This window comes from Rutidosis leptorrhynchoides, chromosome 1, assembly GCF_046630445.1.
Source record: "Rutidosis leptorrhynchoides isolate AG116_Rl617_1_P2 chromosome 1, CSIRO_AGI_Rlap_v1, whole genome shotgun sequence".
Lineage (NCBI taxonomy): Eukaryota > Viridiplantae > Streptophyta > Magnoliopsida > Asterales > Asteraceae > Rutidosis > Rutidosis leptorrhynchoides.
Window position 1 is genome coordinate 613,180,615 of NC_092333.1, and position 17,567 is coordinate 613,198,181.

The 17,567-nt window shown below is 30.7% G+C and overlaps 1 protein-coding gene across 2 annotated transcripts; it reads left to right on the plus strand.

Annotated features, from left to right (window-relative positions):
* The first annotated feature begins 13,114 nt into the window (after positions 1-13,114).
* On the plus strand, positions 13,115-17,187 carry LOC139885091 (fumarylacetoacetase). 2 transcript variants are annotated; one of them, XM_071869051.1, is made up of 15 exons: positions 13,115-13,409; positions 14,194-14,272; positions 14,452-14,510; positions 14,584-14,708; positions 14,828-14,902; positions 15,130-15,205; positions 15,286-15,385; positions 15,485-15,544; positions 15,636-15,706; positions 15,800-15,862; positions 16,135-16,199; positions 16,354-16,450; positions 16,537-16,662; positions 16,798-16,867; positions 16,997-17,187. In XM_071869051.1, exons 1-14 carry the CDS (start codon positions 13,206-13,208, stop codon positions 16,858-16,860), a joined length of 1,263 nt encoding a protein of 420 aa, XP_071725152.1. In that variant the 5' UTR covers positions 13,115-13,205; the 3' UTR covers positions 16,861-16,867; positions 16,997-17,187. The 2 variants fall into 2 exon arrangements, with proteins under 2 accessions (XP_071725152.1, XP_071725146.1); XM_071869045.1 differs by having other exon boundaries at positions 13,117-13,409; positions 17,000-17,187.
* The last annotated feature ends 380 nt before the right edge of the window (positions 17,188-17,567 follow it).

Here is a 17,567-nt window from a genome sequence, read left to right on the forward strand (position 1 = left end):
ATACATAGTAAAAGGTGTCTAAAAATATTAAAGCTTACAGGAAAAACTATATCCCAAATGGAAATAACTTAAAAAGAAACTAAAACTTAAAAAGGCGTCGCAAAATTCTAAAGCACCTAAATCTTAGTCTAAAGAAAAAGCACTTAAGGAATTCTACGGCAAAGCCTAAAAATCTAGGAGTAAAAATAACTATAGCAAAAACTAAGTTTAAAATTAAATATGAGCTAAAAATACAAATATTACGCTAAAACGATTAAAAAGGGACAAAATATAAAAATATACAAAAAGTTGTAAAAAGTACAATTTTTATAAAAATATTATTTTTATATTATTTATTTAATAAAACTACTAATTTTACAATTTAATAAAACTAATTAATACTAAATACATAAATTAAATAAAGAGTAAAAGTTAAAATAAAATTAATTATAATAATAATAATAATTAGGGTTAATAATAATAATTATTATTAAATAACCCGTAATTAATGCTGAATTAGGGTTCTGTCGCGTGTCAGAGTCACTCCGCGAGTTGCGGTAATTTATAAAGAAAACCCCGCGAGTCGCGGGGTTCAGAAATTCAGATGACAGCTTATTAAATTCGACGCGTTTTTCTTTATTTATTTATTTTTTTTATTTTCTGTTTTCTGTTTTTATATAAATAAAAGATATTTAAATAAAACTTATATTTTTATAAACTAAAATAAAAATAAAGAAACTTATAAAACTTAAATATTTAACAAAATCTTAAAAATACTATTATTTTTGTTTTTCTTTTTATATTTTTGAATAATTAAAACGTATTTTTACAAAAACGAATTTTAATAAAAGTTAACTAAAAATCTTTTTTTTTTATATTAGCGTTGCGCTTCCGGCGTTTAAGAGTGTTCCCCGGCAGCGGCGCCAAAAATACTTGATGTCGTAGGGGGTGTATACAAAATAGTTATTAATTTTAGCAGAAAATACTATTAAATACGATAAAATTTTACACAAGATATTTATTTATTTATAGAATGGATATACTTAAACCTTGCTACAACACTTATAGGCAGTGTACCTAATCGTACAGTAGTGTAGTTTTTAGTAAGTCCGGTTCGTTCCACAGGGAATCTTTTTTAAACAAAGCTCAACGCTATATTAATTTACTTTTATAAAAATACAAACATATATATAAGTAATATTATTATTATAAAGGGGGGGTTTTTACCGTTTAATGACCGGTTTGTCGATTTTAAAACTTTAGTCGCAGTTAAAACCTAATGTAAAATATTAAATAAATAAAAGACTTAATTTAAAGCGTAAAATAAATAACGATAATGAAATTGCAATAAAAGTGCGATAAAATAAAATTGCGATAATTAAAAAGTACGATAATTAAAAGTGCAACAATAACAATAAAAATGCGATAATTAGAAGTGCAATTAAATATAAAATAAAGGAAATTAAATATGAAATAAAAGAATTATGCTTATTTAAACTTCCGTAATCATGATGTTTGACGTGTTGATTTTAGTTTTATGCCTATGGGTTAATTGTCCTTTGTCCTGGATTATTTAATATGTCCGTCTGGTTTTTGTCCATAACAGTCCATCAGTCATAAATATAAAGTGCGAGTGTCCTCGTCAAATTATTATTATACCCGAAGTTAAATATTCCAACTAATTGGGGATTCGAATTGTAACAAGGTTTTAATACTTTGTTTAATGAATACACCAGGTTATCGACTGCGTGTAAACCAAGGTTTTACTACTTTGTTAACAATTACACCAATTACCCTTGAATGTAATTTCACCCCTGTTTTAATTATTCTAGTGGCTATTAATCCATTCCCGTGTCTGGTTAAATGAACGATTATTCGTACATATAAATACCCCGCCCATCGTGTCCGATTGAGTGTATATGGTAATTTATAGGGACGCCCAATTGTAAATCTTTATATTAACATTAACAAACTATCATTTAGTTAAACAAATATAAAGCCCATTAATAGCCCATAGTCTAATTTCCACAAGTGTCATTCTTTTGTCCAAACCCCAATTATGGTACAAAGCCCAATTACCCAATTTTAGTAATTAGCCCAACATCATGATTACTTCGTTTTAAATAAGCATAATAATAACTTAGCTACGAGACATTAATGTAAAAAGGTTGAACATAACTTACAATGATTAAAAATAGCGTAGCGTTACACGGACAGAATTTCGACTTACACCCTTACAACATTCGCTAACATACCCTTATTATTAGAATTATAATTAAAATTAAAATTAAAATATAAATTATATATATATAATTTACGTATGATAAGAAGAAGAAAAAGATTATGAATTGCGATCAGAATTCGGTTGCTTTTATAGGAAAAGTCGATTTTTGGGGCTCCGCGACTCGCGGCCATTTTGGCCTTCAAACTCCGCGAGTCGCGGAGAATGAAATTACAGCTCAGTCCCTTGGAGTCTTTCTCTGCCGACGGTTTTTATTTATAAATATAATATATATATAATTAATATAATTAATTATATATTATATTATATTTATATACATAGTTAACTTGTAATTTTTAGTCCGTTGCGTCGAGCGTTAAGAGTTGACTCTGGTCCCGGTTCCGGATTTTCGAACGTCCTTGCGTACAATTTAATATCTTGTACTTTGCGTTTTGAATCTTGTACTCTTGTAATTTCGAGACGTTTCTTATCAATAATTGGAACCTTTTTGATTGTCTTTTGTACTTTTGAGCTTTTTGGTCGTTTGCGTCTTCAATTCGTCGAATCTGTCTTTTGTCTTCACCTTTTATTATTTAAACGAATATCACTTGTAAATAGAACAATTGCAACTAAAAGCTTGTCTTTCTTGAGGAATAATGCTATGAAATATATGTTCGTTTTTAGCATTATCAGGGTCCTACCAGTTTTATTTTTTATTTTTTATTTTATATTAAGTATGAATACAAAGTTAGTTTATAAAATAAAATGCATATAAAATATAAAAAACATCACAAAATAATATTTCATAAAATTCAACCATTACATAAATTAATATAATTCAACAAAATAATATTTCATAAAATTCAACCATTACATGAATACGCATACAAAAACGCCTTTTAAATTTATGTTGCGGAAACACGGGCGTGTCACTAAAATAATCATTTCATAAGTTTTCTGCGGCTTTCTCTCGATCTCTAGGAATATAATTCGGGATCTTGGAACACGCTCGGATGATTCGACTTCGGCATCTTCACCTTCTAATTCTTGAATTAGTGCAACAATACGCTCGTCTTCCGAATCGGATTTCGAATTAAGTAAATACGATGTCATCTAGTTATATAAAAAATTTGAATAAAAGTGTTAAAATGAGAGAAAATAGAGAGTTTGATTTGTTAAAATGATGGGGTTTGATGGGTTTATATAGGAAAAAAGTTTAGTAATTAAAAATAAAAAATCAACCAAAAATTTGAAATATACCCGTTAAATAACAGATATATTTTTGACCAATCAAAAACTGCCACCAACCCCTGACGCGTAATTTTTTTCCCGTGAATAAACCGATTGACGCCCCGTGGGCGTGACTGGTGACGCGGCGATAAGGGCGTTAGAGGGCGTCAGCGGGCCTGACGGGACCCCTCTGACGCCGCATTAAAAATGGTCTTAGAGAGGCGAACCTACTTGTATACTCGTGGGGTCCCGTAACACCACTACTTATGAATTTTTTAATAAATAATAATTAAATATTATATAGTATGGCCATTAAAATATTATTAAATTTTTTTATAGTATGAGACACTGATAATATAAAAAAAAAGTTACCTCCTTTTCTTTTTGTTTTCTTGTATACGGTAACAGAAACACACCAATTACGCTTTTATTTAACACGATAAGACCTCATTATGCTTTTGTGCTTCAATTCTTGAAAAATTAGAACTATAATTTTAACAAGTCATTCATATATATGATATCGATTCTTATTTTTGCTTTAGCTTTGCATCTATCAATCCCCATTCGTAATTTATTCTTTTGAAATATGTTGTGTGGATACTTATTAGTTAGGGTTTTTTTCTTCTAATTTAATTATAAACTTAACAAAATTGTGATCTATACTCCTTCTGTTCCATATTAATTATCTAAACACAAAAAATACACAATCTTAGAAATATCATTACATTGTATTCTTCATGACTTTGCGGTTTATCTTATTTGTTACCTTTCATTTTTCGTCTTACATACATACATTAAGGTATTAATGAACTTTACCTCTTTACTTTTATCTATTATGAATTTATGAAATTGGATAATTAATTTGGTACATTCGGAAAAAATATGAGACAGACGGAGCATAATAGAGTTATTGTTTGATGATGTTTGTACCGACCATATCCGATCCGACCCCATCCGACACATTTAATTTTTATTTAAGTAAGTTATCCAAAAAATCGTTTAGTAACCCATTGATGTACGATACTCTATTCCCGTTTGGGCGGGCTATAGAACTATATAGTATAATATCTATAAAATAAAGAATTTTACTAGCGACACCTCTTTAAGACACTTTAAATTGTTGTAAATAACGGTTACCAGTCATTTTTAGAATGTTGGTTATCTAGATTTATAACAATTTAAAGCGTGTTAACGATAACCCTTAGTACCATCCTTAGTTGAAAGGGATTTCAGGATCGGGATCTTTTTCACTTAAAGATTATGGTAGTGACTTGGTTGGTGGAGAGATGATTCAAAGGCGTTTATGGACGCAAGTCAAGTAGGTTCCTCGGGTTCTTATGAGAGTAGTGACGATTTCAGGGGCGATATTGGGGTTGACAAAGAGGTTGGTTTTTTTGAGGAACTTCGTATGGTAGAGTTGCTTTCACCTTTCGTACTGGGTTTTAAAATAGAAAGTGGAGCTACAAGGGTATCACTCTATGACAAAAAAGGTAAGATTTCAATCATTTGAAGGTGGAAGGTGTGTTGGTCAAACCGTTTGCTAAAAATCGAAAAGGTAATGCGAGTAAACGGTAACTTGTAGTCGGTTTTTGGACTTTTTTGTTTTGTTGTCACTTTAAGCTTGGTTTTTGTTGGTGTTATTGGATTGTATAAATTTGTTGTTCAAAGCTCGGGTTTAGTTAGCTTGTTAGGGTATGTTTACTGATTACGAGTCTTGTTGCGTTTCATTTGACTTTGTAATTTTTGTATTTCTGCTTGTCTTTTCATGTTCCGATTACGTTTCAATGTTATCGTTATTTTTACTTTTAAAAAAGAAGGGGGGGGGGGTTATCGTGTTTACAAAAAAATTGTCAATAAATAGTTAAACTGTAAAAAAATTTGACCGCGCGTTGCTGCGGTTGTATTCAACGCGCGGTCGAATTTGGATATACGTTGTTCGGTACCTAATATATCTAGTAGGTTGGGTTGTTTGTTTGACGTGTATGTATATGTATGAAATATAGCCTGAAATATTTAGTGTTTTTTTAACGATGTCCGTTTCGCGTATAGTTAGTCGCGTTGGGTTCGTAGAATTATTTCGAGTTGAACGGCGGTCTCGGAAAAATTTAACTCGCACCAAGCAAGAATATAGGGCCCGTTATTTAGTGTTTTTTTAAGGACGTCTATTTCGCGTATAGTTAGTCGCGTTGTGTTCGTCAGATTTTTTCGAGTTGAACGGTGGTCTCGGAAAAATTTAACTCGCACCAAGCGAGAAGATAGGGCCCGTTAAAAATTTGGGTGAAATTAGTTTCTTTTATTTTAATAAAATTATATATTTACACTTTCTACCATAAAAAAGTGTAAACTTGAAGGGCCGTTGTGTAAATTGAATCAAAGTTGAGGGACTGTTTGTAGTGTGAACGTAAACTCAAAATGACAACTCAATAAAACTGAAACTATATATATATATATATATATATATATATATATATATATATATATATATATATATATATATATATATATATATATATATATATATATATATATTAATAAAATTATATATTTACACTTTCTACCTTAAAAAAGTGTAAACTTGAGGGGCCGTTGTGTAAGTTGAATCAAAGTTGAGGGACCGTTTGTAGTGTGAACGTAAACTCAAAACGACAACTCGCTAAAACTGAAACTACAAATTTTTGGGGCACTTTTAGTATATAGTGTATATATATGTATATGTATATGTATATATATATGTATATGTATATATATATATGTATATGTATATATATGTATATGTATATGTATATGTATATGTATATGTATATGTATATGTATATATACATACATACATATATATATATATATATATATATATATATATATATATATATTTTAATAAAATTATATATTTACACTTTCCACCTTAAAAAGTGTAAACTTGAGGGGCCGTTGTGTAAATTGAATCAAATATATATATATATATATATATATATATATATATATATATATATATATATATATATATATATATATATATATATATATATATATATATATATATATTAATAAAATTATATATTTACACTTTTCACCTTAAGAACTGTAAACTTGAGGGGCCGTTGTATAAATTGAATCAAAGTTGAAGGACCGTTTGTAGTGTGAACTTAAACGCAAAACGACAACTCGATAAAAATTATCGACAAATTTCAAATTTTTGGGGAAATTTTAGTGTATAGGAAGGAATAAAATAAAATAATAAATATGTTATAAAATATCTAGATTGTGTTATAAAATATCTAGATTGGATGTTAATTTTATTATTATTATATTTCTTGCATAGTAATATTTTATACTATAAATAGACATGTATGGTAACCATTTAAGGTGCACTATTTCTCTTGAAATATCAATATCAATATTTCTTCTCTCCTTCTTCTCTCTTTTTCTCTCTTTGTTCTTATAACCATTAAAGGTAGTTATAAGCCTACTGAATTATAACACGTTATCAGCACGAAAAGCTTAGTGTAATTAAAAGATATCTCAAACGATCACGAATCACTAATCAAGGTATGAAATTATTAATAATTTTCAGACTCGAATATATCAAATTTTGGACTACTAACATTTATATTTATGTTATTTAAGTTATATATGGTCGGTTATACCACCTGAATTATATTTCTGTAATCTAACTTTTACTAACTTCACTAACATTTATATTTATGTTATTTAAGTTATATATGGTCGGTTATACCACCTGAATTATATTTCTGTAATCTAACTTTTACTAACTTCACTAACATTTATATTTATGTTATTTAAGTTATATATGGTCGGTTATACCACCTGAATTATATTTTCTGTAATCTAACTCTTATTAACTTCACTAACATTTATATTTATGTTAATAAGACCTCATGATTGTACGCAACACGTCATTTGACAACACGGTACTTTATGTACGCAACACGTCATTTGACAACACGGTACCATGGGTCGAGATTAATTCCGATCAATACGAATACGACGGGGTCTTTATATGTTATCTAACATTTATGATTACTTATGCAATTAATCATTATTTATTTCATGCATACTAATGTTTATTCTTAAATTTATAATTTTAAAAGTTAAAATAAAAAAATAGTTTGTATTTTTATTAAAAGTAAATCTTAAAAGTTAAAATAAGAAAAAGTAGTTTGTACTTTTATTAAAAGTAAATCTTAAAAGTTAAAATATAAAAAGTAGTTTGTATTTTTATTAAAAGTAAATCTTAAAAGTTAAAATAAGAAAAAGTAGTTTGTATTTTTATTAAAAGTATATCTTAAAAGTTAAAGTAAGAAAAAAAAGGGGATGGTAAAATGGAATAGTTTTTTGTCAAAAATGAAGTATTGAAAATGAAGTGGTCTCCTTCTATAACTAAAAAAAATATATACTTTTATCAAATGAATTTTTTTTGTGGCCGACAATTTCAAACACGAGTCCGTGTTTAGTTTATCAAGAATATCTCTTGCTTTGGTGAAAGGTCACGATCACGATATCAGGTGTTATGAAAGAATTAAAAAATTGGTCAAGTGACCTTTTAAAAACTAGAAAAAAAATTAAACAAAAAGTTTTTTTTATATATTTATAATTTACGGGTAACGTAAAAAAAAAAGGAAGTTTTTTTTTTTTTTAAAAAAAAACAAAGAAAGTGTTTAAATGAGTTTTACAGAAAGGGGGAAAGCAAAGTAAAAAAAAACTTTTTTCCAAACAAAGGTAAATGAAAGTAGGACTTAATACAAGAAAAAAGTAAACATCTCCTAGACGTGATAAAATCTATCAATGATAAGTATTAGACTTGATGAGCTAAATGTGACAAAAATGTTTCAACATGTCTTATGTTAATTTTCTAAAATAAGTTATTATTATTCCGAGTTTAACACATATACATATGTTAATTAAAAACAACCTTTTTGTTCTTATGTAGTGTTGGGTTGCAATTTTAGTTGTATGCCATAATTCCATCCAGTAGAGTGACAATAGAAAACTTTTGATGATAATCAATAAAAAACTTTTTTCCAAACTTGTCAAATGTTTTGTTAAAAACGTGACCGTTGAAAAAAGGAGGTTGAATAATAAAACTTAAAAAACAAATTATTTTTTTAAGAGTGTGCATCAAAATGGCCCGTTTAATAATGGGGAGTAAAAATATAGTCAAATTGTTTCAACGAACAAGGGTTCAATTGGATGTCTCTTAAAAAAAATTTCGCGGGTACAGGTGATGGATCCAATGGATCCGCATCCACGACCCGCGGGTGCTATCCCTAATTGTGACAAGTACAAATCAACTAAAAGTCTAAAAAATTAAATGCTCTTATAGGGACCAAATGTTCACAATAATTGCCTAAGCTAGATATGAAACAAATAGTTCATAAAAAAAAAAAAAAAGGTCGTTGTGCGTTTTCGGGATGATAGCCGAAATACACTTACAAAAGTAGGTCAGCCGTCAATTCTTTATGGCCATATCAACGTAGATCAATAAAATCATTTATGGTTTTGATAAAAGATTAATTAAAAATTAATTGTTTTTTGGTCTTGGATTCTCGGTAACAAAAGCAAAGGTTGTTTTTGGTTGCCACAACAAACAAGACAGAGGTTGTTGACTTTTGTTGTTAAACATGGCACAAGTGAACAATAACAATAGATTATTGTTTTTGAAAAGAATAATGATGCGTTAATTTTATTGTATAAAATAAAATTAAAGAAAATGGTTTTCATTGATGACTATGAACAAACGCAAACAAAGTGTTTGTGGTATTTGGTGATTTAAAAAAAAAAGTGCATCTAAAGCTTCTACTGAAAATAATATGCATCTAAAGCTTCTACTGAAAATTAATGTGCAAGGTACAACGTATAACTATATGGTCAAATTCATTTGAGCCTTCGGAGTCACAAGTATATGATGTATATATATATTACTCAATTAACAAAATAGTAAATCTAAATTAATTCATATGAATAGTAAAACGAAATTAATTAATTTACTATTCACATAAAAAGCGCATCGCATATGATAAGCGCATATGATAAAAAGCGAATATGATGAAAAGCACAACGCATATGATGAAAATCGCATATGATTAAAAGCGCATATGGTGAAAAACACAGCGCATATGATTAAAAGCGTATATGGTGAAAATGATATATGATAAAAAAAAACACATATGGTGATTTATAAAAAAAAAAAAAACACATATGGTGATTAATGGAAAGCACATATGGTGATTAATGAAAAGTATATTGTGAAAAAGAATCACAAATGTTTCTTGAAAGAATTCAAGGTAAGATATATGAACCAATTCATCCATCATGTGAACCATTTTGATATTTCATAGTTCTAATAGACGCATCTAGCGGATGGTCTCATATTTGTATGTTATCAAGCCGTAATATGGCCTTTGCAAAGTTTCTTGCACAAATTATTAAATTGAGAACACATTATTCTGATTACACCATTAAAAGGATGAGACTTGATAATGCTGGTGAGTTAACATCTCAAGCATTTAATGATCATTATATATCTACAGGGATTGTTGTTGAACATCCAGTTGCTCATGTGCATACACAAAATTGGTTTAGCTGAATCAATAGATAAACGCTTACAGCTAATAACTAGACAATTGATAATGAGTACAAATCTCTCAATATTTATATGTGGACATGTAAATTTACATGCTGCGACATTAATTCGCATTATACCATGTGGAAGTCGTAAATATTTTCACTTAATACTTGATTTTGGCCAAGAGCCAAATATTTTCTACCTTAAAACATTGGTTGTGCAGTGTATGTTCCAATTGTATCACCACAACACAATAAAATGGTTCTTCAAAGAAAGATGATAATATATTTTGGATATAAAACATCTTCAATCATAAGATATATTGAACCCATGATGGGTGATGTTTTTACAGCACGTTTTGCTGATTGTCATTTTAATAAAACATTGTTCCCTAGATTAGGGGGAGAAATAAAAATAAAAATAAAATGATGCTTCATGATGTGAACATCAATTAAGGTATATTGAACTCGCACAAAAGAATGTGAAACGAAAGTTCAAAAATAATGCATATGCAAGAACTTGCAAATTAATTACTTTATGCATTTACAGATATAAAAAAGTGACTAAATCATATATACCAGCGATAAATGCTCCAGCTCGAACTGAAATTCCAAAAGCTGGCAATAATGTCACTGTTGAGTCTTTGCCACGCATCAAACGTGGAAGATCAATTGGTTCCGAAGATAAAAATCCTCGAAAAAGAAAATCAGCTGATAATGAGGTAAGAGAAAGTGTTCAAGAAGAACCACAAATCAATATTCCTTCTGCAGAGGATATTGATAAATGTAAATGCTAAAATTGCGATAAATTATGCAATATTATGGAACCGAAATGAAACTAAAATCTCTATGAGATATTTTCATATAATGTTACAATGACATCATGAATAAAGATGATGATCTGGAACTAAAATCTGTCATTGAATATACAAAATGGACATGATTGAGCTCAATGGAAAGGAGCAATAAGAGCTGAATTAGAATCGCTCGATAAAAGAAAAGTTTTCGGATCAATCGTTATCACTTTTAAAGATGTGAAACGTATGGGATACAAATGAATTTTTATCCGAAAAGAAATGTGCAAATGAAGTTACAAGGCAAAACTAGACTTGTAACTCAATATTTCCCACAAAGACCAGAAATGAATTAGGAGGAAAAATTATCCTCCTGTAATGGATACAATTACTTATTAGATACTTAATCAACCTGGTAGTTATTTAAATGCATCTCATGAATGTTGTTACTACTTATCTGTATGGATCACTTAATAGTGATATATATGAATATACCTAAAGGGTTAAGGTATCATAAGCATCTAATGTAAAACCCAAGGGAATATATTCCATTAAATCACAAAGATTTCTAAGTGGGTTTATACAAACGGGACGTATGTGGTATAACCGATTAAATGACTACTTGATAAAAAAAAAGGGTATAAATATAAACTTATTTTGCACGTATGTTTTATAAAAACAATGTTCGGATATGAGATCGTAGTTGTTTATGTCAATGTTCTTAACATCATATGAACAAATAAAGAGATCTATGAAATCATTCAACTTCTAAAGAATTATTTTGAAATGAAAGATCTTGAAAAAACCAAGTATTACCTTGGATTGCAAATTGAGCATATGCCTAATGGTTTACTTGTACATCAAACAACTTATACCGAAAAGATTTTAAAACATTTTTTTTTAAAGACAAACTCATTGTTGTTAGATCACTCAATATTGACACTGATTTATTTCATCCCTGCGAAGATCATGAAAATTTTAACAGATCGGAAGTTCTATATTTTAGTACAATTGAGGTTCTTATGTATCTTATAGATTATACAAGATCTGACATTTCTTTTGCAGTTAATTTGTTGACAAGGTTCAGCTCAGCCCCTACCAAAAGACATTGGAATGGGATCAAACAAATAGTTTGATACCTTCGGGGAACTACTGATTTATAATTATTTTATTCTAACAACTCGAAACAAGATTTGTTTGGTTATACAGATGCAGATTATTTATCCGATCTACATAAAGCTAAATCTCAAACTGGATATGTATTCCTAAATGGAGGCACCGCAATATCATGACGTTCTCAAAACAAACACTTGTTGCAACATCATCAAATCATGCCGAAGTGATTGCATTACATGAAGCTACTCGGGAATGATTTTAGTTAAGATCAATGATACAAATCATTATTGATTCTTGTGGACTAGAACGCTATAAAAGCGTAACAACTATCTATGAAGATAATACAGCTTACATAATACAAATGAAAGAAGAGTATCAAAAATGACAGAACAAAACATAAATGCTGATGGAAAAGAATGGTATATTGGTAAGGCTCAGAAAAAGACTGAAAGGGAATAGGAACTGAAACAACGGTTTGAACAAACCATGAAGGAGACTGTAGACAAATCACGAGGGTCAAACTTGTACATAAAAGATTTAGATGATACAGTTTCAGATGAAAACCTCAGATTCTTCTCATATACTCAAGATCTCGTAAAAGACAACCAGATTAAAATGAGATACGTTCAATCAACAACTCTGCTGATCTTTATACCAAAGCACTGTCAATTGCTGTTTTCAAAACATACGTTCACAATATTGGCATGAGGCAAGTTCAAAAGATGTGTCGACTCAGCGTTGTCTACTTGAGGGGGAGTCAACTCTATGCTGCACTCTTTTTCCCTTAGCTAAATTTTTATCCCACTGGGTTTTCTTTAGCAAGGTTTTTAACGAGGCAGTACTAGTTATTCTCTAATAAAATTGTCATCCAAGGGGGAGTGTTATAAAATATCTAGATTGTGTTATAAAATATCTAGATTGGATGTTAATTTTATTATTATTATATTTCTTGCATAGTAATATTTTATACTATAAATAGACATGTATGGTAACCATTTAAGGTGCACCATTTCTCTTGAAATATCAATATCAATATTTCTTCTCTCCTTCTTCTTTCTTTTTCACTCTTTGTTCTTATAACCATTAAAGGTAGTTATAACCATTAAATGTAGTTATAAGCCTACTGAATTATAACAAAATAATAATAATAATATTCTATCTATTCACTAGAACCTCCGTGTTGGCAAAATTCAATAAATACTCTATTTACTCACTCACTACAACGCCCGTGTAGCATTTGTTTTCGTCGGAGTTTGGTACCGACGTCCGATCAAACTAAAGCTATGGCGTTGACTACTTTTGTTCAAGTCAAACCGGACTCACACTTCTCCATACACAACCTTCCGTTTGGTATTTTCAAGCATGCCGGAAATGCTACTCCGATGCCCGGCGTTGCAATCGGAGATTACGTTCTCGATCTCTCAGCGATTCATTCTGCCGGTTTGTTTCCCGGTCCATTACTTTCCGATTCAGATTGCTTCCATCAGGTTTTTTTATGTCACTTAATTTTACAATAATATATTATGTATATGTATCCACGATCTGTTCAACATTACTGTATTAGTTTCATATAAGTACAAGTGTTTTGATTAAATTACTAAATTACTTTTTGTTTATGTATTGTTTAGAGTTTGAAAATTAGGTTATAGTTTGAGACATAGTTAATTATTTGGATTTAGGTAATGGATTGAGGTCAGGGTTACTTACTTACTTACTTTTCTGGTGGATAATTAAAAAAAAATAAAAAAAAAAAATGGAAAACAGGATTGAGTTGAAATTAGAGCTTCGTTTTAGCTGTTTCTAACAAATTATTAATGATATGATATGCTGTGTGAGAAATTGTTTTTTAGATGAACTGTATTGGATATAAATGTGAGTGTCTGATATGGATTAAATTGTAAGTTTGAGGTATGAAATTGGTTGTCAATGGATGATCATGCTGCCAAATTGTTTTATGTATAAGCCTTACTGCCTTAGATAAAGTATCCAAAATACAGATGTCTATGGCCAAAATTTAATGTGTAAGCTGTAAGATAGTAGAAATGTTGTATACTTTTGGCTGTTGTATCTTGTTGAACAACAATTTGTTTATCCAGTGTTGTGTACCTGGCAATGAAGTGTGGAATTCTGCATAATAAAATTTTTATGAGTGTAGCGCCGAGCCTAAGTTTTATGTTAGTTGGCGTACCTATATTAGTTATCAACACTTACAAATTTGAATCTCAAACACTATTTTACCATGTCTTCTTACATTATGTGTTTTGAATGCAGCCAAATTTGAACAAGTTTCTGGAACTGGGAAGACCAGCTTGGAAGGAAGCTCGTGCTATACTTCAAAAGCTATTATCATGTGTGTACACTATCAATCATCAAATTTACTTATTTTTTCATGATAACGTTATAAGTTTTTTGTCTACTATTTGTGGAATCAATGCATGTACGAGGCAACTTATTTTTATTATTATACTTTTAGTTTTCAGTTTCCATGTGTTTACTAAAATATGATTTGTCCTTATTTTCTTGATATAGCTGATGAAACAGCTCTGCAAAACAATGCAAGTTTGAGGCAGAAGGCCCTTTTGCCTATGGTAAGTAACGTTTGTGAATACACAATGCTAGGTATTTTTTAGTGTTAGAGCTTAATTCTGAATGATACTTCAGGATGAGGTAGAAATGCTTCTTCCTATTGCTATAGGAGACTACACAGACTTCTTTTCATCCATGCATCATGCTAAGAATTGTGGGACCATATTTAGGGGGCCGCAGAACCCAATCACTCCCAACTGGTATGTTAATATGAGACGTGTGTAACAAATTTATGACATTTGATTTGTAGGAATTTACATATATCCTTTGTGCTTATTATCTCATTCATTATAAATTTCCAATATCTATGGATGTTCAGGTTCCACCTTCCCATTGCATATCATGGAAGAGCGTCATCTGTTGTTATATCTGGCACTGATATTATTAGACCCAGGTAACGTAAATCTATTAAACCAGGAAGTATTAATTGAATGCTAGTGTTAGACGCATTTAAAAGAGAAAAAAAATAGTAAAAGTAAATATGTATCTTGTTACCCATCTAACATCTAACATGGATACCAAGTTGCTTAACTTACATCATGACAGTTGTTTGAGAATTGGCGGTGATACATAAAACGGATTCAGATCCAATTTAAAACGCATTTTTTTCTTTTCTTCCAGAGGCCAATGTCATCCAGCTGGCGACTCTCCACCATATTTTGGGCCTACGAAAAAACTGGACTTTGAGCTAGAAATGGTACTTATGCTCCATGCATCTGCAATGTTTATCTATGATTAATCCTTTTTTAACCTTGTTTTATTGCATGTTGATTCAAGGCTGCTGTAGTTGGACCAGGAAATGACTTTGGAAAGCCTATAGATGTGAACGAGGCTGCAGATCACATTTTTGGAGTTGTGCTAATGAATGACTGGAGTGGTATGCTATTTTTTATTATAGATACAATAATGCTATAATGCTATTTATTACAAGAGATTCTGTTGTTAGTTAACATTGATTAGACAATGGCTTCAACAGCCAGAGATATTCAGGCATGGGAGTATGTGCCTCTTGGTCCTTTTCTTGGGAAAAGTTTTGGTAAGAATTTGGTCTTTTGTTTCTCCTAATGATGGATACTTCTATAGATTTATCAGCTGAAATATATCTTTACTCGTTTGGTATTTTCAAGGGACGACTGTATCCCCTTGGATCGTGACTCTAGATGCTTTGGAACCATTTGCTTGTGATGCTCCCACTCAGGTATGCATCCCATGTCGATAAAGCTGACAGAAACCTTAACCTTAATTCATGTCTGAACGCCATTGAATGCTAATTCACCTTTTGAATTTGCAGATTCCTCAGCCTTTGCCATACCTTACAGAAAAAATATCCAAGAACTACGATATTTCTTTGGAGGTACGGTTATGACATGGAAAACTCTCTAATTCCCAAGCAAATCTTCTCTTAAATGAGACGTGTTTTAATTATAATGGTCAATGGTCAAAGGTGGAATGTTAAAAAAACAGCTAAAATATTTCTAACATCTTCTGTTGATACTTGGTTGTAATGTTTTCACACCTGTGTAGTTGTAATATTCCAACTTTGAATCATAGATGAAGTTCATAATGATTTTTCCTAATCCTTTGAGTACTCATTTTTATGAATTCTAACTTGTCTATCGCTTCAAGGTAAGGGTTAAACCAGCAGGACAAGAAGACTCATTCACTGTCACAAAGAGCAATTTCAGTCACTTGTAAGAAAATGCACACTACTTTATTATTGCTGAAAATGTTGCATTCCATACAGATTCCAACAAAGCACCTTCATATACCCATTGATAAAGTTTCTGTATATGTTAACGAATTTAACTTTTGAATTTTAAAAACCAAAATCAATATATGCTGTAGGTACTGGACGCTTACTCAACAGCTAGCTCACCATACTGTAAATGGTTGTAATTTGAGGCCTGGAGATCTTCTTGGAACCGGTACAATAAGTGGACCTGTAAGATATGTTGGCTCTGTTTGTACGTTTTTGTACGATGTTTTTCATAATGGAAGTCCATGTCATCAAACTGGTTGATTTTTCAGGAACCTGATTCTTTGGGATGTTTGCTAGAGTTAACATGGAATGGAGCGAAGGAATTGTCCCTTGGTAAAATAACTCGTAAATTTTTGGAAGATGGAGACGAAGTTATTATCAGTGGCTGCTGCAAGGTAATTAATGCTCTTTTTTTTTAACCCTTTTGTTTTCCTGTCCCATGTTAAATATACTGAAATGAAACTTGTGCACAATGGATTCACATTCGACTTCAAAACTGAGCAAATGATTTTGTGAACTCTTCTTTGCAGGGAAATGGTTACAATGTCGGATTTGGTACATGCTCAGGGAAGATCCTCCCATCTTTGCCATAATTACGCGGTAGGTACTAAATATATGATGTGCTTACTAATATTGAAACTGAAAGTTACAATGGGGTAATTAGTAAATTTAATTTAATAAAGATTCATCACTTTTTGCTGATATAAAGTATGTAAATACTTGATTTAGCAGGAAGCCAGTGCTTAAGGAATAATGTTATCGTGTCTCCAGTGTGACGTTTGAGAGTTGTGTATCAAAAAATTACGATGGCTGTACTTTGTAGTAGTGTTATGAAATAAACACAATCATCACCATGTATTCAAACTTTGGTTCCTATCTACAATGCTGTGTGGGTAAATATAATAAGGTGTCTATTTCTGCATCCATTTACAATGTTATGGTTAAATGCCAAGTTGGTGGGATTAAAATGACCATATTAACACACCTTAATAACATCCCATAAAGTTGTGCTGACCCCTTAAAATAGTCTAATCAAACAAAAGTATTTGTTCATATATGCTGCATTCGAACTAATTGTGGATCCTGGATTGCGTATTGATTTATGTATCTAGCTTCTAAAAGTGTAAATGTGACGACGTTGGTTCTTTCTTCTGCCACCGCTGCAGTTGAAGTCTCACAACTTTGTTCTATAAAGAAACCAGGCTGTTTTGGTTCTGCCAATCGGCCTTTGCCACTGAACATCGTAATCACCTCAGACATGTTGGGTCTAGCAGCTGGGTTGTGCTGAACGCAGAGTAAA